A 22,487-nucleotide genomic window follows, 5' to 3' on the forward strand; every position below is an offset into this window, starting at 1 on the left:
GGAAGTAGTAGTGTAACCGCTTGCAATCACAGTAGAGTACGTATTGCCCAAGGTACTTTCCCCACCCAAGCACAGAATTTAAACCAGCTGTTGAACTGATGCTTAATACAATCCAGCATATTAAACAAAGAATTGATAAATTAGGGCTAGCTTTTTCACATACTGTCATATTTATGTATTCAGATTTTGGATCTCCAGTACTATAAACAACTGTTCTAGTATCACACCACCCATACAGTTTTGGTGTAGAAATCCTAAGAAGGCTTAAATGTTATAAGGTAGTATTTTAAGAAAAGAAGGTGACACTTGTAAATTACCTAACCTGAATCTTACTGTACATTTTAGTTTGAATAAGGGCTAGGACATTGTAGCTGATAACACATGATCATGTGTGAAAATCAAAATCTAAGAAAACTTCATAGAATACAGACTGAGCTTGTGTTGGGTTTCGGTCAGGTATGGTATTAGTCCATGTCCTGCAGTAACTGCTTGGTATGGTTTACAATAATCTGGCAGCAGAACATGAAAGAAGCAGCTGAGTCCTTTGGATGGGTGGTTCACTCATTGGAAGACTTGGCACAATACAGCCAATGAACATGGGTTCCATTAAAAAAACAAAACTTGGGCACTATTAAGCTTCACTCAATACATCTATCTCTACTTCATAAGGGTAACTACTTCATTTAGTTTTGAAATTGTAAAACACTACTCTATATTCAACAGCAGAGGGCGCTCTTAACTTATTAACAGAAGAGGAATTGTATTCTGCACTGTAATAAGCCTCCCCCTCTCTTGCTGCCTCACTTTTGTGCACGCGTAGACAAATATATACACACAGTATACATATCAGCTGTATTTTAATCTGACATAAAGGGTAGCTTCTGCTAAATTCCAGATCCAAATAAGCTCTCTATAGCAAACACTCAATATTTTTTTCACAATATCCTAATGGTTGGGTTTGTTATTATGTCTGAGCATTCGTATGGTAACAACTACTAAGAAGAGTGGATGTACAGTATAACTCCTTGCATTCTTTAGCCACTGTCTTAACTTGGGCATTGTCATAATTTGCCAAATTGAACTCTCGTCTGTACAGAGTCTTTCTCAGTGCTGCTGCTTGTCATTTTCCTATTGTATTACTAACACGTGTAAGTAGATAGATACTTTATTGTCCATTGCTGTGGAAATTTGTCTGCAAAAATGTGTTCCTCAACATCTGTCTCTTTGTTGTTATCAGTGTTTATGTAATATCTAATTGATGCCTGCTCCCCTTTGAAAAGCTGGGAGTGGTCTCTTTCCAACACATAGTTGTTGGCGATTTGGCCAGTTCGCAATCTTTGTGAATTACACAATCCTTAAAAGATGGACTTGAGAAATTAATTTTGTTTATAAAAACTCAAATATGATGTCATAACCTGTCACCCTATTTTTTGGAGATGTTCAGCAATCACATTATCTTACTGACTTAAGATAGGGGTTTAATAGGCCTTTAATTTTTCCCCAAATCTGTATACCTCTAAATGCTAAATTCCTCTCCACAAGGAACAAAAAGAAATCAAGTCCTGTAGTTAGAACCACTCTAATCCTATCTCTTGCTGCTGTGATATCATTTTATAGTTTACTTTCTTTCCAGGCAAGGTAAGGCTTGAGATTGGTCCCAGGTTTGTGTCGTTGAGGCACAGCTGAAAAAAAAAGCCAGCTTTTGTATCTCTTAACTAAATTGCTGCCATGTACAGTCACTCACCCAAACAACATAGTGTACATTATCAGTATAATATTTTATTCATTTTCTATAAGGATACACAAACATTTTACATTTGATTTATTTCCCATAGCCCTCTGAAATCGTACGCTTTGGAAAAATGTCGATTTCCCTTTTCTGGGAAATGATCCATCAGGACATTTTACAACACCCAGCTCTGTCATCGGGAGATTAAACGTTTTAGTAATGCAACCGGGGAAGGTCCGTTTGATGGATCTGTCAATGTCATTTTTTAGTACTGCTCACAGAGACAGTGTAAGACTAATTATTTTGTCCTTAAACTACCTCCTTGCTTTCCTCACTTGAGGTTGACCTCCTGCTGTGCACGACCTCCCTCGCTTCACTGGTGGCAGTTGTCCCTGGGCTTCGCTCACAAGCCAAATCCACCATATTATGATTGCATCTCCCTTGGCCTCGCTGAAAACCTCCTGCTTGCTGCTGCAGGTGCTGTCACTTCCATCAGAGATATTTTTATAGAGGAATGTGTTAACAATTCAGTCAGTTTTCTCTGGCCCTACGTTTTTTCCTTTTTTAAGTTTACGGCATTGGGCTCCAGACACTTTTTTCCTTGGCACATTCAAGGTTTAAAAGCTCGCTAGCAATTAGCACAGAGTCAACTAGAAGACTTTCCATTCTCGTGCCCGCACTCTGAAGTGACATAAAGCGAGTGACGTGAGAAATCGAGACGTGTTTATGGGCAGTGCTGCAATAATAGTGGCTGTTAAACTTGAGAAAGTACTGTTCCAAGTATTTTACTTTAAGACCTTTGGTATCTTTACTCTTAATTTCTTTTATGTTGGGCACAGACAGTTTTAATTACCAAAATCGTTTTCACCTAAGGTTTAATTTGGGAATCTGTAGAATCTGTGACTGGGGGGCCCACAAGCCCTGTTTGTGTCCCAGGACACAACCCACTTTAACCATGTGTGCACAGAACTAATACTAATAAATGACATCCAAATTATTATTACAAAATTAATAAATCTGTAAATTATTATTACAGATGTGCCTGGAAAGGTAAGATGTGTTGCACTGCAGCATTGCTGATTTAGTCCTTGGATAGTGTACACTGTTGTATAAGTTGTATAAGAACAGTCCTTTGAAGATCCTCATACTTACTCATTTTTGCAGTTCCTTTTTATGAATAGATTATTTTTGTCTCTTTATCATTTATATCTATATTGAGGACATAACTGAATTTTTGAAACCATAATTATTTAAATTCTTAATTAAAATTGGCAATCAAGTGTTGAGTGGTTATAGACATTGTGATCTGATGTACCCAGAATATCCTTGTTCCAAAGCAGTTATCTGTCACATGTTAACTCATTTCTAGGGTTTATTTCAGCATTAGCTTAACTCTACAATTTTCAATTTCAATAACCCATGACAGATGTTTCAAAAAGCCAAGCCAATGGTTTGAGATCAACAGGAATTTTTGTTTGCTGTTTTACAGAAGGTTGTAGGGACTCGGTCAAGTACAAATTGTGCAGATGGATAATATATTTCAGTTTTATGCTCTGCCCTTGGAAAATAGTGATGTTTTGTGCACCACAAACATGTATTTAATATTTTTGTAAAGTTAATTCGGTATGTCATTAGTAACAGGAGTAGTACTGGGGTAATCAGATTTTCTTTTCATTTTCACCATCTACTATGTGGGTAATTTTTTCCTATCACATCTTCATGATTCAAATACTTAATAAATGAATCCTGACAGTTGAACACTGCTAAGAAGTATGTGAAATGAATAGTGTAGTTTTGTTTATTAAAACTCCCGTGGTTGTCATGACAATTGCTGTTGTCTTGTGCAAATCTTTTAAAAAGGCAGAGGAGGCAAACATGAGGAGGTCTTTAGGCAAGTAGGACTAAATGAACTGGTTATGCTTTTTGATGTGTGTGTATATACATTCTAACTTACAGATTCGGTGGTAGTGGTATGTTTGTGAAATGTTGTCCAAGTTTACAATGAATGTTTTATGCATGCAAATTTTGAATGCAAAAAATAGAAGCATCGGAGATTCAGATAGTTCAGCAACATGTAATAATAATAGCTAATAATAGCTTACACTTATATAGTGCTTTTCTGGACACTCCACTCAAAGCGCTTTACAGGTAATGGGGACTCCCCTCCACCACCACCAATGTGCAGCCTCCACCTGGATGATGCGACGGCAGCCATAGTGCGCCAGAACGCTCGCCACACATCAGCTATCAGTGGAGAGGAGAGCAGAGTAATGAAGCCAATTCATAGATGGGGATTATTAGGAGGCCATGATTGGTAAGGGTCTGGACCTCGGTTTTACGTCTCATCCGAAGGATGGCGCTTGTTTACAGTATAGTGTCCCCGTCACTATACTGGGGCATTAGGACCCACATGGACCGCAGGGTGAGCACCCCCTGCTGGCCCCACTAACACCTCTTCCAGCAGCAACCTTAGTTTTTCCCAGGAGGTCTCCCATCCAGGTACTGACCAGGCTCACACCTGCTGAGCTACAGTGGATTGTGCCTGTGTAAATGGCCCCAAACAAATAAGAAGCCTTGGAATATTTTATGACTAGGAAGTTGGAAAAAGCTAAGGTGAAATCACCAGGGCATTGGCAAACTTGCTTTTAAATACTTAAGTGTTTGTTTAATTGTAGAGAAGCGGTAGCAACTTACTGAACGGCTTCGTCAAACCTACATTCTACATACGCACACAGTGCAAGGATCAAGCCCAGTCTTCCAGCTGTTTCTTCTTCCTAGAGACGGGAAGTAAGCATCCTTTATAACTTTGATATTTTCAATTTGCTGATTATTTTATATATATATATATCCTTGGTCACCATCGAAATTAAAATTCTGGCAGGCAGAATAGGTCATCAAATTTCATATGGGTTGACAGGTGTATAAATGTTTTTTTGTCTCTAAAGTAGTCTTCACTGCTGTAAAACATTGTCCTATTTGCAGAGATCTTTGCATGGTATAAGGTACTGTTGTAAGAAAAAGTTTGTGAACGCTTTGGAATTATCCGGATTTCTGCATGAATGGCTCCTGAAATGTGATACGATCCTCATCTAACTCATAATAATAAATAGTCTTCTTTAACAAACAACACACAACATTTTACATTGTCATGTCTTTATTGAACAAATGGTTTAAACAATCAAGGTCATTGATGGAAAAGGTATGTGAACCCTTATATTTAGTAACTAGTGGAACCTCCTTTATTGGCAATAAGCTCAACCGAACGCTTTCTGTAGCTGCTGATCAGACCTGTGCTGTGGTTAGGAGGTATTTCGGCCAATTCCTCTATACAAAACTCTTTGAGTTCATGTATATTTTTGGGATGTCTTGCTTGAACGGCCTGCTTCTGCTCACATCACAGCATTTCACTAAACTGTATATACCTTATACCATTATTGGTTTATAATATACATGGTATTACTGTATAAACCAAGTATAATTTCACATGTTATATGTGTTGCTGAAAACTGTCTTGGATGAGCGGCAGTAATATTTTTGAGTTGGAGATAAACACAGATTAATTTTGGTCAGCTGGTTCCTAGATTTCTGGATCCTAAGGTCCTATTCCTAAAGTTGTCAAACTCGTGTGATGGTCATTCGAAGCAATTTAAGCACTTACTATATTGTTTTAAATGGCAGGTAGTTTCATAGTTTAAAAGCAAAGGATTTACAGTCATGGTGAAATTGCTTCTATTACAGGTATATGCAAATAACAGTTATATACATTAATAATTGTTAAAACTGTTAAAACAAAAATACTTAAATGCATGTTTCTTTTACTTAAAGGTGTTATAAGGTACCATAGGTGACCTCCTGTTACATTGCTTCCTGAAATGGAGCACCAGAGCCACTGTATGCCTATAAGAGATCAAACACAGCTTAGGTTACCCAGTACTAAATGGCTGTAGAGCCGTCCACTGGAGAGGATTAGGTAACCTCATAACACCTTTATGTACTGTATTAGATTTACGGAACACCTGCATTAGGATTGTGGGAGTATGGAGCAAACTACTCAGTCATGTTGTTGATTTCTTTTAAGAAATAGCTGGATGAGGTCCTTGAATCCATTACATACTAACTATCAAACAGGCCAAAAGGACCAAGTGACGTCTTCCTGTTTCTAATCTTTTTAACAGTATATTCTTAAGTACTTCTGTCTTTTCAACTTCTAAGAAACCTATGACTAGAGTTGGCTGATACCACTGCTGGAATTTGATTTGCGAATTTATAATATGTATGCTGACCCTTAATAAAGGATTTTCTACAGTGTTTTTTTAAACACTTCTGGAATGTCCCAGTCAAAAAAAAAAACTTTAAATCAACAAAAACAATAATCATGGGAACTTTTTCTGGGAATAATAACCAATTGTTCACCAAAATATAGTTTAAAAATTAATAGTGAGTTTTACAAGGTCGAGAGAAAGTCTTCCCAGGCAACTCTTGAACCTTCCTATGAAAATATAAATATCTTCCAAAACAGGAGGCCTTTTTTATTGGAAGCCTATTTTCATTTCCCTCACCACTCCCTAGGGAGCAGCAGTGGTTTGGTACAAGGGTCTCGATTATTCATGTTTCAGTAATTTCTTTAGTTGGAAACGTTTCTTCTCTCCAATTAGAATGAACATAGTCCCTGCTGTACAGGTGGAGACTCCAGGTTATATATAGCCAAAGGACAACCTGTAGGAAAGGTATCTATATTATTATTATTATTAATAATAGTGTTACTCCATAGTGTCCAGTAAAACTGACTAAATTGTACCTACTGTAAAATTTAAATCTTTAGATAGATAGATACTTTATTGATCCCGTGAGGGAAATTGCAGGGGACAGGGTGTAGCTGGAACTACTGATAGATTCAACTTTTCAAGTTCTGGAAGCTCTTCAATACATGATCAGTGCAGTCTTTTCAGTGTGCGTGTACTGTGTATTGTATTGTTCAAAAGTAAATGCGACTATTTAAAAAGTACATGCTTTACCATTCTGGTAAGGTTATCATGTGTCCTGTTAATAGCAGATTTGCCTTTTGTACTTCAGAGTACATCCAATTTTACCTCTAAATCAGTGGAAATCTAGTTCACAAGTGTCACTTTAAAAAGACAAAAAAGTTATATATATGGTATATTATTATAAGGAGTGAGAATGTCACTCAATTGCCTGAAAATCACTGATGGCAGTATCATCTTGAGAGCTGAATGTGGGGTAGAAATCATAAGAGCATACATCATGTCTGGAACTGCTGATATCAGCACAAGTTCAGCTCCGACTCATCTGGGGTAAGTGAGTCATTGACGTGGGAACAAATAATTATACAAGCAGTTTTGACCTGCAAAGCCTCTACTGACCAGCCATAAATCAATTTAACAGTCTCTTTGGTCAGAAGTCTGTCTTTACCTTAACTGTCAGGACTCTCTGAGCCTAGTGTTCAGCACCAAAGTCAATGTTTATTTTAAAGTCTGTTTTTTTGCACAAGAACTTTTCCCCTTTTTGAGTGACAGTCTGGAAAACACTGGCAGGTCAGAAGTGTTAATTGTCTTAAAGAGCATCACTAATTGAAAGTGACCTCGAGGGAGCAAAGTAGCACTTCATAAACCCCAATGATCTAATGAAGGTTTTTAGATGCTGTTAAAACATTTATATAAGGGAAAATCTTGCCAAGAATAATAGTAATAACATTCTGTTTTTCTATGTTTTCACTGCTCTGTATGACAGCAAGACAAAAGTATTTAAAATAATGTGCCAGTTGAATTCTATACAGTCAATTATGGGGACATCAGGAAAATTTACTGCACATTTACTGCATATTTGGAAAATCAGCAAAAGTATTGATTGAAAAATATGGCATGAAAAATATGTCTCAAAAGAAAATGCAACAGATATATCATGACATTTTAGTGCAAACACTTATCAGACTTTCACCCTATGTGACCAATTGCAAATGTGGTGAAATTTGGTGTGTTACACTTAATACACACAATGTAATTAAACATATATATGAAAACCTCATAATATTTTTTCATTTAAAATTGTTTTTTTTTTCCTCACATCTACATACAACCCAACAAATAGAATTTGTTTGTAAATTGTATGTGTTTTATTAAACCGAAAAAGAACATGTGGGATATTAAACTATAATCAAAGAAAATCATAAATATATATAGATACAGTATATCCATGTTGAACTTTATCCAGTAGTCAGACACCATCTGGAAACAATAGTGTCTAAGGAGCTTATGAGTAAAACTTGTGAGTCAGCATTCACAGGACATTGGTATGATGACGTGGCTGCTATTTTCAATTCCAATAAAGCCTAGGAAATTAAACTGAGATGGTGGTGGCTGAAAGAAATGTTTTGTACATTAGTTTAAATACAATTTTCATAGTGTCACAGGGTATCCAAAGAATGAAAATGTCCAAGGGGTCTCTCAGCAAAATTAGAGTACACATGAGTGAATACTACTTTTTACATTACCAAGTTGAGGTAAAATATACATTTTCATTTCATTTCCATTTTGCGGTATGCAGTGTTTTAACAAAATGCACATATTACAACTAATTTTGCAATTTCAATAAAAATTTATTATAAAATTTGAGAAAACATAAATATTTGAGAAATGTTTAATACCACAATGTCCCTTAAAAGACTAAAGCACCATCCATGAAGCTTGAAAAAAATGTTTTAATGTGTTCAGTTTGTTTTACTACTTCTAGTGTGTCAGTGCTTTGACCACAAGAAGATATTTGTTACGAAGAATACTTCTAAGAATGTTATCATATATGGTAGGAGCTTGTGTGTATGAATAGGTGAGCAACAAGTAAAAATATCAAAAAGCTTCTCTATTGTTATATTATGACTGCTCTGCATGTCACAATGAAACTTGGTGTACTGTACTATACATGAAGCAGTAGCATTGAGTAGACACAAACTTGTTTCCAAACTTTTAAGCTACTGAAGTAATGTTAATAAATAAAAGTACCTTTGATTTAGAGCAATAACATGCTTTTCAGTGGTTCTTTGAAATTTGTGCGAAAGGCTGTAATTTTCACTCATTTAACTATTTGTAGTTAAGATAATAGCACCTTAAAAAAGTATTATCCAGGTCATGTTCAGAAACCCCCTGTGAAAAAATAGTCTCTGCTAAGTAATGCTTGTTCTTTTCAGCGGTGAATGCTGTATGATAGAAGAGAAAGAAATGCTTAAATTGGATTTTTTGTGTCTCTTTGTAGACAGAGATTTGTCATTTCCATTGTCTTTGAAAGCCGCTTCATGGTTCCTTTCACACAGCTGTGTACTTACTGGTCAGTGACCTCTTGGCTCTTTCTCCCACAGAAAAGTCCATATCAAACGTAACACTTAAAATAAACACAGTGTGAATACTTGATTTGTGTTCTTAAGGGAAAAAAAACTTTTTTTCTATGGCTGCTTCAGAACACATGGGAACAAGATTCCCATAAGAGTGGAATTCAGGTTTCAATTTCAGTGGTGGGTAAAATCCATTATCCAGTGTTGGTTAGGTCAGTAAAAGCTACTACATCTTCTTGGAGAACTTAAAAGTTATTCTTTCAGAGTGCTGTAAGCAATGATGTTATTGATGTCATGCCATTTTCCCATAGTGAAAAAAGTTTTCATGAGCCTTGGGCAGTGCCATTTTATTAAGACTTCTATTATCCTCCATGCCTATTTTCAGACCTCCTTTGTTGGCAGTACTTTTAGAAGTTTAATAAGGCACACTTTTTCCAGGCATATCAAAATGTCTTTTTTGTTTCAGTCCATGCTCATGCTCTAGAAAATATCATTTGATTCATTCCTTTGTTTGGTATAACCTACACCTACATGTACAGATGCCTTTTTGGTTAATCTGTCATTCCGGTTTCATAATTGTGCATTTCTTCCACAAATTCATAAATTTGAATGAGAGCAAGATTTGCAGCATTGTTTGCCATAGAACTTGCTGTTACACACTCCATGCTGGGGCACCATGTAACACCAACTGTAGTAATCCTTGCATGACACATCTGAGAAAAAACAAGAGAAGGATATGCTTGTTTATTAAGTAAAATAAAGAAATAATTGTAATTGTGCAATGAAACATATTTGCTGGAGATGAAAAGTAAGTTATATTAAAAAAGAATCTCAAAAGAAAATAAATTTATATTCTCCATTTGAACATGAACTAGGAGAACAATAATAAAAAAAAGGTTTTCACAAAATGAAGGGAAAAACACAAACACTTACCTTTCTTTTTAGGTTCAGGGCAAAAATTAGTGTTACAGGCCTGAGTCATGACTGGTTTTAAATGAAGGGAACACCCAGAGGAAGGCTTTCCTTGTGCTAAGCATTGCACTAAGCGTCCCTGAACCCCTCCTCCACACGTCACAGTGCACTGCAAATGAAGACATAACTTTACCAAATGTATTACATTGAGAGTCACATTTTAATAGCAGATGCTGAAACTGACATCCGTCTAAAATGACATAGACATACTCAAAGCATCAAATGATCTAGAACTAGCTGTAGCTGCATTGCATTGAAAATTTTTTCTTGATGTGTATTCTCAAAAGTAACACACCTTTGCTTTCTGAGAAAGGCATACAAAGGGTTTAATTTTGTTTAAAGCTATCTGCACTGCAACACAGAAATGATTAGTTATAATTTCATGTAATTATAAATAACTATATAACATAAATAACTGCTTCATTCTCACTATAACTATACACACATAATCATTGCACTAATACTTGAATGAGCTTTGAAAGAGCCAAGTTTAAAAACACAAGTGGGTCCAATCTCACAAGAATTGAAGCGTGTACCTGAGACCAGGGAGAGGAGTACCAGACAGCCCTGCCAGCAGTAGACTGAGTGCGAGTGACAGTACTGGGGCAGGCAGCCAGAGTGCACTCCCTCTGCAACTCAACTGCAGGCTTGGGCAGGTGGTGACACTTCTTTGCCACCAGCTCTTTGTATTTTCCTGCAGTATCCTTCTCTGCACACTTTATAAATCGCCTCTGAATCCCTCCGCCACAAGTTACTGAACACTGGAGATGAATGGACAAAAATATACTCTGCAGTTAAATGCAGAAGAAACACTTTTTATGTACACTACAATCAAATGCAGATATGGTTGATGGGACTTTTAGTTAAAGCCACATGTAGTTTTGGACACTACATGATGTATTTCTTTAAATGTAAAACATAGTGTAAATATTTTTTATTTACAAAATATTGTAATAGCTACTGTATACAATACAGTAGCACTATTACTGTAGAAGGGTGTGTTACTATAAATGATCTTAATTCTGTTTCAGATTTGGTTAGAAATTCATAAAACCTTTTTTGAACGTATGTTCACATACTAAAGTTAACATTTGTAATGAAAATATCATAAACTTTCTTTTACCTGTATAAAAAATAATTTAAAAATTCTGTGTAACAGTTTTTTTTAAATCAAGTGTTTATCTGAGATGGATTTTTCAATCTGTATTCTTCTTAAAGATACAGTACATGTGAAATCTTTTAAATAGCATAATGTATGTAGAATTAATTTGTTGAAAAAAACGCCACACTTTTCACTGTTCATTTCCATTGAAAATGAAAGATGTCCCATATGCATCATCAAACAGATACTGGTATCAAAATAGTAAAATGCTTAAAGGAATCTATGATGTATATGTTAGCTGTTATTCAAAGAATAATGTGCATATAGATAAGTACATGAACTTAAAACAAATCAGGCGAGGAAATAAAAGAGATTCACAGAGCATTACTAATGAATAATGTAAGAGGGTTTTAAAGAATGCAAATGGATTATGGGATCTTTTTATGCCTAACCTAGCAGTTAATTAAATTTCTTCCATGCATAAGACACATGAAATATAGAGAGCAATCTATTAAGAAATGTTAAAGCTGCTGAGGAAATAACCAATGCATAATCAAGTTATGTAAATTAATAAAATGCCTTAAGGAATCCCCCACGCAAAGACAAGAAATCATTTAAATGAAAAAGATAATCCATCAGGAAAACAAATGACTATGCAGCCCATGCCACCTTCAATGCATTATTTGACAATTAAGAGAATTAAAAATGAATTTCCCACTTTTCAACAAGCTAAAAGCCTAGCTAATGAATAAAGACTGTGTGGCACAGTAATTCCTAAGCTATTATTTTTTTCTCATAATTACATTAAAACAACATTACTGTTTCACAGTCATTTGCAGTCGGGCAAAATTAAGCACCTCAACAGTTGTTAAAAATTTGGACGTTACACAAAACAAGAAAAGGAGAAATGTAGTAGGGATCTGTACTAGGACCACTGCTACCGTTAATTGACAGTGATCTAGATTTTGGTATGTTAATAAACTAGGTAAGTCTTTAGCTCATACTATGTTATCAGGAATGTTAAGCACTGTAGAAACAGCAAATTAAATTCAGAAAGATTTACATAAAATTACAGCCCGGGCAAACACTTGGTAGATGATGTTTAATGTAGACTAGTGCACAATATTACATGTAGGTAGCAAAAATGAAGTATGAATGGGAAACACTGAGATAGAGCAGGCTACATCTAAAAATTTAATTCTTATTTTTCCATGTTGACAAATCATACATCTTCTTGACGATGTGGGTAACATCCGATGGTGCGTATGAAGGAAATTGCACAGAGCTAATTCCGATTCTTGAATTAGATGTTGATATTCAAAGGATCACAGAAACTTTCAAAGCATGAGAAATGTTCCCAGCTGACACCTTTATATCCTTTGGATTGTTCTGAAAATCCAATGCAGTGCATTTATGTGTATTTTACAAGACCATTTGGTAGGAACATGTTCATGGTATGTGTAGATGATTAATTAATGATTGGATGATAATGGGCCACAATTCATCTTTTATTTGTGAATTCACCTTTCAGGACTTTCCTGCAGTTGAACAGCTTACAGTTTGTTGCATCAACACGTTACCACCCTTCTGCTAATTGGTTAATAGAAAAGGTTTGAAACTTGACAATGACAATGAAACAGATTTTAAGAGCCACTTACCAGCATTCATCCATTCTTTGAACATTATATCTCATACTATTATTACAATGGCTTCACATTTTTTAATGTTGCTGCATCAACTGCTTACATGTTTTAAGCTATTAAAACCAAGCAAACCATGACAAATAGTACAACAAAAACAACAAGGTCAAGACAGCTGAAGAGTGCTCAAAGCGTTGAATGAGTTGAGTGAGTTCCAACTATAGTAACTGCACAGACAAGACCCGTTTTGTATACCGTTAAGACTGCAAAAGACCACACCTTGACACGACAACATACAGTATCGATCATTTTCTGCCAGGAACATCTTCATCTAAGGACATAACACCTGTGGACATACCTGATGCTACCATTACTTGTGGGTCATCAACAGGGTCACACGTCCCAGACTCTCTGTAGTCGAGTGCTGCGTCAAACTCTACAATGTTTATGGGGCTGATGCAAGTCCACAGCCTACTCTTATGCTTGCATCACCCCTGGGTGCCATCATTCCCAGTGTGAAAGAAGACCACCTTATTTGAATGTGTAGTTACAGCAAACCACTTTGTTGGTCCCCATTACTTGTCTTTTTGAAAATCAATCTTTAACTCTTCTTGCTATATAGAATTTTAACATCTCTTCATTATTAGCATTAAATATCAGTAATGTACTGTACATGTTGCATAATTTTTATTTCTATTTTACATACCTCCTGCCATGTGGAGACAAACCATTGAGAATTACGGTGTTTCTGGCAGCGTTTAAGAAAACAGGTTTCTTGAGTCTTGGGTTTGGGAACAGCCATGCAAGAGCCGTCTGGAAGGATCTGAGACCTTGTGGTTGGGTTAGTGCTCTTACACACCACTGTCCTCTTCTTTGTTCCTTTTCCACATTTGCGTGAACACTGAAAAATGGCAAATATCACCTTACTACTGATTTAATAACACATTTTAGATTGTCTGCTTTTGCTAGAAAATTAAATGGGACATGTGCATAGTCTTAATAATGTAAATTATAAATAAAAAAATAAAGCTGACTTTGAAAACTGAACTGTAGACTAATGGTATTATACTCTAAAATGGAAAATACTAAACGTGAAAATGTAACCTGACTAAAACATTAATATTAACAGTTTTCTGGTATCCCCTTAGTTTTTTTAATGGAATTTCACTGTTGAAATAAATGTCTATTTTTAGACTAGTGTAGCCATAATGTAGCTAACACATTTTCAGCACTAGATTAAATTAACATCTGTAATAAACTACCACTTTTTGACCTCAGATTCTGATTTTTTAGAGTGAACCTCCTTAAAGTGTCCCTTAGGGATAATTAAGTCTTCTGTCCAAACAGTGGAAATACTAGTGAACCTATTATTCATCATAACACCTTCGTTCAAGTTAAAAGAACCACAGCAAGACTACTTCACTTTATTGTGTGTGAAAGTGCTATTGTACACTGGCCACAGGGACCTTTTAGGGAAAGCTGGAAAATGTTATAGCTCTGCATGAGGTTAATGGTTACATCATACCACTTCATATTCATTTATGTACAACTAAAGGTAATAGAGTTGAACATTTTTAGTTTCTTATACATTCCCCTCCAATTCCATGTATGTCTAAAAATAAAAGAAATCATGTAAATAACCTTGCTCTAGTTTTTTGCAGACACCTTTGGTAGAAAATTCCCAACATTATACTTCACAATGTTAAATCCAGATGACAAATGTACATTGAGCTAAAAGCAGTTTGACATTTAAAACTTAAAGCTAATATTTTTAGAGATTATTTTCTTGAACTTCATTGCAAAGAATGAAAATCTGTTCAATAAATGGAACTGTTTATAGAAAATGTTTCCAAAACTGAAATAAAGAAATTAGGTATTTTTTAATGCATATTTTTAAGAAAAAAAATCTAAAATTCTGTTAATATCTCTATATTTATATTGACCTAATTTTGGTAATCAATTTTACATTTGCTGCATTTCCAAAACAGGTACAGTTTTTGTTTAGAAATACCACTTATACTGTATACTGTATACTGGGTTCACAGTTTACTTTTGAAGAAAGCCTTTAAATCTGTGTGAAGGATTTTACTTAATTCTGTGTAATTACAAAGCAATGTTACAGTATGCATTTTCCAAGACTTTGTATAGTCTTCTCCAGTTCTGTGATACAGCCAAACTAAACCAATTCCTTTATAGAAAAAAATGGACACAAGCATGTCGTATTTGACCCTTTTTTTCAAATCATTTTGTCTTTCCCTCAGTTTGCCTTGTATTCTTTGAGTTAGTATTTGTATTCCAACAATAATTGTTTTATACCAAAGAAAAAAACAAACATTTCACATAGCCCTTTCCTGTGGAGCCTGCTAAGCCCACCTACTGTACATCCCTCACCCTTCATTAACTGTCATTTTCAGCCTGTGATGAGAAATGAAACCAAAACATAAAATGACATGTTTACCTCAGACCATGGACCTGTGCTCCAGGCAGGAGGACAAGTGTGGATATTACAGGTTTGTCTGCGTACTGGAACTGGAAGGGGACACTTGGAATCCGCTACAGCCTCCATTTGCTTGCTAGTAATCCTCTGTAGGCAGCGCACCTGACGAATTTGCTCACCAATTCCACAGCTGCGATTGCAAGCACCCCATTCTCCAATACTCCAGCTGTGGGAAGAGGTAAAAGAAACTCATTTAAGCATTACTTATACGAAAAGAAAACACGTTTTCCAATAAACAGACCAAATCTGTTGGATTTTTTCATGAAGGAACTATTGATGCATATTTCATAGATTTTAAAGTGGTCACATAAAAAATAAACTAGTAATGACAATAAACAGTATATCTTGCAAAGAAGATTTACTAAGGAATTATTCCTATTTTACTCAGAGAGAGCATAGCAATCTGACATGAGCAATATTTTTCAAATTTAAAATGGACAATTCTTTTCATTGTTGTAACATCAAATTTGTGATTTTCATTAGCAGCTACAGTACAAGTTCTATGAAATAGGAGAAACATAGCTTGCAGACATGCACCTTCAATACACCAGCCAGCCATAGTCATTAGGCATTTGACATGCTGCAAGCTCCAGTGCTATAAAAATGTATTAGCATTAAATGGGAGTGTGGAGTAGTGGTTGGGACTCTTGACTCCTGACTGATGAGTTGTAGGTTTAAATCCCAGGTGGATCTGTCAATGTACTGTTATAACTCTTGATCAAGGAATTTGTCTTTAATTGTTCCCTATTGTATAAGTGGAGACTCTCCAGTTCATCATCTTTAAATGAATCATCTCATAAAACACATTAGATTAGATTAACTTTATTGTCCACTAAAAGTGGAAGTTTGTCTTAGGTTTGCCCCATTATTAACAATACAATTAATTGAAATACACAACATTCAATTCAACAACAAACTTTAAAGACAAACAACACATCAGACACAAAAGCAGACATTCAAAAGGATCATAATGCAAATACAGGGTACAAACAAAATATCATTAACAACTTGTGTTCAGTACTTGTATGGAGTATAGGATAAAGAACCTTTTCTACACATTTCTAACAGCTCCTGGGACCCTGAAATGTTGGCTAGATTTCGTTTCAAATATTTGCTTTTGAAAGGCAAAAGAAATACTGGAAATAGAGATTGCAAAACAAAGATATGTGTAGTTACAGATGAAGTGTACTGCTGAATTTCTATTTAGAAGACGAATCAGATAAATTATTTTCTTAAATAATTCTAATTTTATTTATTTAAATCATTTACCAAATGTCTGACTGATAAAAAGAGGGTTAACAAAACAGAAACTGGGATGGTGGTCAGTTTTAGTCCAGCAAAGATATTTCCCTATGTTATCTACCTAAAACAACCAAGTTAAACTAAGTTAAAAAAAATCACCAGAATAATATAAACCATGAGAAAAGCCTAAAGCAAACCTTAGAAATAGCATTGGTATGAAATTTAATTAAGTTCTACTTATCTGTTTGATTAAAAAAAAACTTCTTCAGTAAATGTTGATATACTTACTGAATATTTTTTCAACTGCTAGGTCTTTAGTATTTCATTCTAAAAATATGAAGTTATCCAAGCTTTGCAATGTATCCAAGATTTCAATGTCTCTGACTAAAAATGTGAGTTATTCGTGCCTTTTGTTCTTGAACATATAGAATACAACACTATAAAATAGAACTACGACAATGTATGATCATCTCATTTTGTTTTGTAACCTGTGAAAATATGTATTGGGTTAACAAATTAATTTCTTTGTACTCTAACACACAACTGCACTTTTTGTGCAAGACAACATGCTTTCCCACCTGACACTATAAATTCAGCAATACTCCTGTGTGTTACAATAAGATGCTGAAATACATTTCAAACAGCTGCTACTGTACAAATACTACTTGAATATCAACATAATTTCTGTACAACTCTACTTAATATGGAATTTAGTTTAGAAGGGGAGCACATTGGCACAGTGATTAGCACTGCTGGGGCCCTGGGTTCAATCCTGGATGTGGGGTGCTGTCTGTGTGGAGTTTGTATGTTCTCATTCTGTTTATGTGGGTTACCTCCCACGGTCCAAAAACGTACTGGTACAGTAGGTTAATTGGGTACTGGGAAAATTGGCTATAGTTGTGAGTGTGTGTGTCTGCCCTGATATGGACTGGTGTCCCATCCAGGGTTTACCCTGCCTTGCCTTGTAACCCTGAATTAACTGAAGAAGCAGTTATAAAATGGAATTACGGATTTAGTTTAGAAATCCATATTCAGTTACATTTATTAGAACTGTAAAATGCCGAATTCAGGGGATGGATGTGCATTGGATGAAAATAATCCAAGAGAAATGCCTGTACCTGTTTGTGGCTGAATCATTTCACCCAGTGTGTGCATTATGTTTGAAACATTACAGTGCTTAATTGAACACCTTTTTGTGTATCTAGATAAACTCAACCGATATATTCCTATTCTTTAACATGAAAGTAACAGGATGAAAGTAAAGACATGTATGTACAGTAGTAGACCAAAATAAACATGAGGCACTGCATGTGTCTTTCCAGAGCCACATTTACCTAAATCAGTACTATAATAGTACACTGGCACTAATAAATAGTAAGTAAGCATATCTGTTACCTAACCATTATTTAATCATGTCACTGTATTCCAGGATAGGAAATGCATGATGTATTATTAGAAAACTTGTAAACAGACTAACTAAAGGGATGCTGACCTAATGATCACGTTTCTTTGCTGTCTGATGAATGCTTTTAGTACAGACTTCTGGCCCCAGGTTCCTGATACTGTTGGCAATCAACAGGCATGGAGGCTGACTCTAGGTCTAGCGCTGGAGATCAGAGCTTGAGCACGTTGATGACAGCTAGCTGGCTTGTACTACTGAAAATAGTTAAAATAAAGGATCCTCATACTGTAAATCCAACCTTCCCCTGTTTCTTCTCCCACTCTGACAACCAAAGCATGCCTATCAGCACTTTTACAGAACATAAACTTCACAGTTATTTACAGTAGGGCATCAATCGTCTGGAACGCTAAAACTAGAAAAAATATATTCTGTCTGTTCTCAAGGCTCTTCATTGGTCTAAATGCAGAGTTGGTGGTATTACATCTAGTCTCATCCTCCTCTAATTTCTTTTTGCAAGGTATTCATTTTTTATTTAGCAGAATAGGACATACATTAAGCATCACTGTTGTAATCTGGCTGCTACTCATCATAGCACAACAGTTTATAATTGTTGGCAAGGGAATTTTGTACAATATAGACAAGAGTCACAGAAATAGGTATTTTGAATAAGTTAATTTGCTAGAAATTCTAATTATTACTTGCCAGGTTTAATAACAGTTCAATAATGGTGTATGTCCATTATACAAAGATGGAACACAATGACCTGTGAAAAAGACTAAGGTCTTTATGTTAACAATTTCAATGCATGTATAAAATTGTACAATGCACTAGTAAGGCATCATTAATTTGAAAGAATTCTAATTTGACTCATGAATTAGCTAAAAAGGCCATTTTGCTCACACACTTGAGAGCTCTCCTTGTGAAAACTCTCACACATCAACTGTTCAGCAGTTGATCCTGAAAATGGACTTTGTTTTTGAGACCAGAAAAAGACACTGAATACTCACACAGTCCATACAGTTTGGAATGCAAGTTTACTAAGCTGCAAGACCACACCCATCAACACAACACTCACTACTGTCTACTAGAGAGACCTGAGGAAGATGGTGGAGTGGGATCCTTGTGAAAAACAATGCTTGTGTGGTCTTCAGCTTTGCTGCAACAGTACTGGTCATTGGGGAATTCACACAGTGTCTATGATGAGGACTTCTCTGGAATTGCTGACAAACCTGAAGTGTTTATTTTCACTTTTCTCTGACACACTGACAAACAACTACTTTAGAAAGAAAGAGTGAGGGTCATGTGCTGCAGTTTTACCCAGATTACATCCCAGTGATTTCCTGAATGAGACATGTATTTTTATGAACAAGGAAATTATGGAGAGAGGCTGGCATTTTTGTTGAACCCCATGGTTCTTGGTCCTTCCTGGGGAGTAGTGTTTGCTGTTTACCTCAGTGAAGAAAAACGGGAAGTTCATTATATTGATTAAAAACATTAATGTTCTCCACCGCATTTCCTTGTTATAACTGTGTTTATAAGCAAGACCACACGTCCTGTATTTTTTCCTCTTTTTTTTCTTTTTTGCAGCATTTCCCTATTATGAATAACTTTCAGAATGGTGTCAGCTCAGAGGTTTTGTAGTATGGTAGTTATCATCGTGAAGTAAGATCTTATCTATTTTAATACTCTTCAAAATTTGTTGTTTCTAACAAAGTGACACTTGACTCTCTTGTATTTCTTCTTAAATTGTTTAGAAATGCAGTTTTAACATGCCATGCTTTTGATTGTTTTGTTTTTTCTGATGGCTATTGACTAAGGCAAATAGCAGTTCAATGCTAATTGTTTACTTGGCTAGGGTGTCAGTACAGGTGCTCCACTGACAACACGGACAAGTGGTTTATCATTCAGTTGCCAGATTGTTAAAGAGTTTCACATGTTCAAGAGGCACAGAGGCACTATAGATGGTACTTCATTATATTATTCAACTTGTTGTTGCAGTAGCAGCAATAGCTGGAGGAGCAGAATAGTTATATTACTGACACAACAAAAAACATTTATGCATGTTTACATTCTTAGCTAAATCCTGCACTGTTTGGAAACCTACTTAACAATAGTATTTAGCTGAGTACATTTTTGAGTTTTGAAAGTGGTTGTGTGGTACCCCAATACCTTCTACTAACCACCATGCATGTGAAAGTCCAAGGTTAAGGATGTCATTTCTGAATCTGTTATAGTGTCACTCCATTTTCATTTAGCAGCTGCTATGTGTTCTTTATTCACTCAAGACATTATTTATTCCCTTTTGACACTCAGTTTGGTTTCTGATATCCATGACTAATATTTCTATTTTGTCCTGGAATGCATGCTTGCAGAATTCACATACCTAGTGTGCTAGCTGTTTAGATTTCCTAAGAAAAAAATAGATGTTGCCATGATACCAGAGTCTCAACCTTAACAACATATATTTGTTGATTTGCTCGTAAGTATTACTACAGTTTGCAGTAGCCTTTCCTTCTGCAAAGAACAAAACAAAAGAGGCTTTAATTGTATTCAAAACGGAGTTCCAAATTTCTATACTCAGGTAAGGTAGGTAACAAACTTGGGAGACTATCATATTTAAAAACAAATATTTATTTAATTTCTTAACCAAATTGGCGGTGAAACTCAGTGAGATCACCCTGATGTGTTTCTGGGTGAGGACATGAAGACTCTCATAATATAAACTTGACAAATTGAAATCAAAGGAGAGGAAAGACCAATCTCTGTCCAGTGGGAAACTGTATACTTTATGTGGTATGATAGTTCAATAGCACGTTTTTACTTACCTGACCAACTAACATTTTTTGGGTAGGCATAAACCATAATAAATGGAGCTGTGGTAGCACAGAAGGCAAGGGTGTCTAGCTCCTGACCCAAAGGTCTTGGGTTCAATCCCAGGTAGGGGCAAACGATGTAGTTTGCTCTAATTCCTTCCAGATGGCTCCCAGGTCCACTCAGCCTGCTTTCCAAATGAGTACTGGGGATTAATCCTTCTGGGGGTAATAGGCTGGCTGGAGCATGATGCTGACCACATCACTTCCACTTCCAGTGTCAGATGGTTAAGAAAAATGGTGGCTCTTGCCCCCCATTTCCCATGGGCATTTATGGCCTGAAAAGGGACCCACCTACCTACAGTATAAACCATAATGCAATTTTGTATATTTTGTCTCCTTGTCCTCTTTTATTGAAGACAATACTATGTGGCTTTCAGTGTCTGCAGATACAGTATGTACTGACATACTGACATACTGTATCTTCCTGCCACCTTCTGATGTTTTAATACAACAGAATCACAAACTTAAATGTTGTGAAAAAAACTTTCAGGCTAAATTGGAGAGGTTTCTGAGTTTAACCATGAGTTAGACAATGAACCTCACATTTCCAAGGGATTCAGTCAAGAGTTCACAGTATTTGCCTCATAGTCTTATTGTGTAACAAATAAATGAGCCTAATCTTAAGAAAATGACTGAATCAGAAATCATGTTGACTTTTTCAGTACAAGCTCAACAAGACCGTTTTTCTAATGCTAATTCTTTACGTCAGAATTTATAGCTTAATGGCAGCTCACATAACCTCCTTCGTGCTCCGAGCCTCTTTAACAACGTTGCTAAACATCTTGCCGATGTTCTTTCTATTAAAACAGCACAGGATTTAATGTCGTATTCTGTGCAGATAAACTCCAAATTTCCCTTTTTATTCTACATTGTACAGTTCAGATATCTAAACTAATAGAGAAGACTGTGTGAGGTTTTTCCAATACCTTCAGTTACATTGTCTTTCTCCTGCCGAGACCGCTGTGCTAGACACAAGTATGTGCCAAGAAAAAGCTTGGTTCACATTCTTGCATATTTTAGACCTAAAATGTAATTAGATCATCAGGAAAGTCTTCGTAAAAGATGGAGATAACATGATTAATAAAGGAAAATTTAATAACCTCATAACACATGAAATATGTTTGAATTCCTGCAACTGATTATCGGTGACATTTCAGTGTATAAACAACTCATTTCAGGTCCTGCCACACCATTTCAATAGGGTTTAGATCCGGACTTTGACTTGGCCAATCCAAAATGTGAAAATTAATTTTCTTCAGCTATTGTAGAACTGTTTGCCTCATGGCCTACCTGCGGCTCAGCTTAAGCTGACAAATGAATGTTCTGACATTCTCCTTCAGTATTTGCTCATACAATACCATATTCAGAGGTTTTAAGAGTTATTATTATTATGATTACTGTTATTACAAGAATGAAGCAGCAGCGCTGGCAGGTGTACAGCAAGTGGTTGAAACCACTGGAAGGAGCAGCAGTAACGTTAGGCCTATTGCAGCCATAGAGGGAGAATAAAAAAACATCGCCATACTGCTTCACTGTTCCTATTGAGTATGATCCTGCAGCAGAAGCATTGTCTGAACCTACCAGCAACAAAACTATTGCTACAGAGAAAGCAACTGCCTGTGACGCAAACAAGCTTTTTAGATGGCCTTGTACCTCCCGATGTGGGTGGCACTGGTGCAACAATGAGCATA

General features: G+C 35.9%; 1 protein-coding gene across 1 annotated transcript in view; it reads right to left on the reverse strand.

The window, feature by feature from the left end:
- Positions 1 to 9,665: 9,665 nt before the first annotated feature.
- Positions 9,666 to 22,487, reverse strand: part of adamts16 (ADAM metallopeptidase with thrombospondin type 1 motif, 16) — a 72,048-nt gene continuing 59,226 nt past the window's right edge. Inside the window, exons 19-23 of the mRNA XM_088928593.1 lie at positions 15,241 to 15,445; positions 13,489 to 13,683; positions 10,577 to 10,801; positions 10,002 to 10,149; positions 9,666 to 9,781 (exon numbers count right to left, since the gene is read on the reverse strand). Coding sequence (XP_088784719.1) covers positions 9,666 to 9,781; positions 10,002 to 10,149; positions 10,577 to 10,801; positions 13,489 to 13,683; positions 15,241 to 15,445 — 889 coding nt within the window. The remainder of the gene's footprint in view (positions 9,782 to 10,001; positions 10,150 to 10,576; positions 10,802 to 13,488; positions 13,684 to 15,240; positions 15,446 to 22,487) is intronic.

This window comes from Atractosteus spatula, chromosome 12 (genome assembly GCF_055471065.1).
Source record: "Atractosteus spatula isolate fAtrSpa1 chromosome 12, fAtrSpa1.hap1, whole genome shotgun sequence".
Lineage (NCBI taxonomy): Eukaryota > Metazoa > Chordata > Actinopteri > Semionotiformes > Lepisosteidae > Atractosteus > Atractosteus spatula.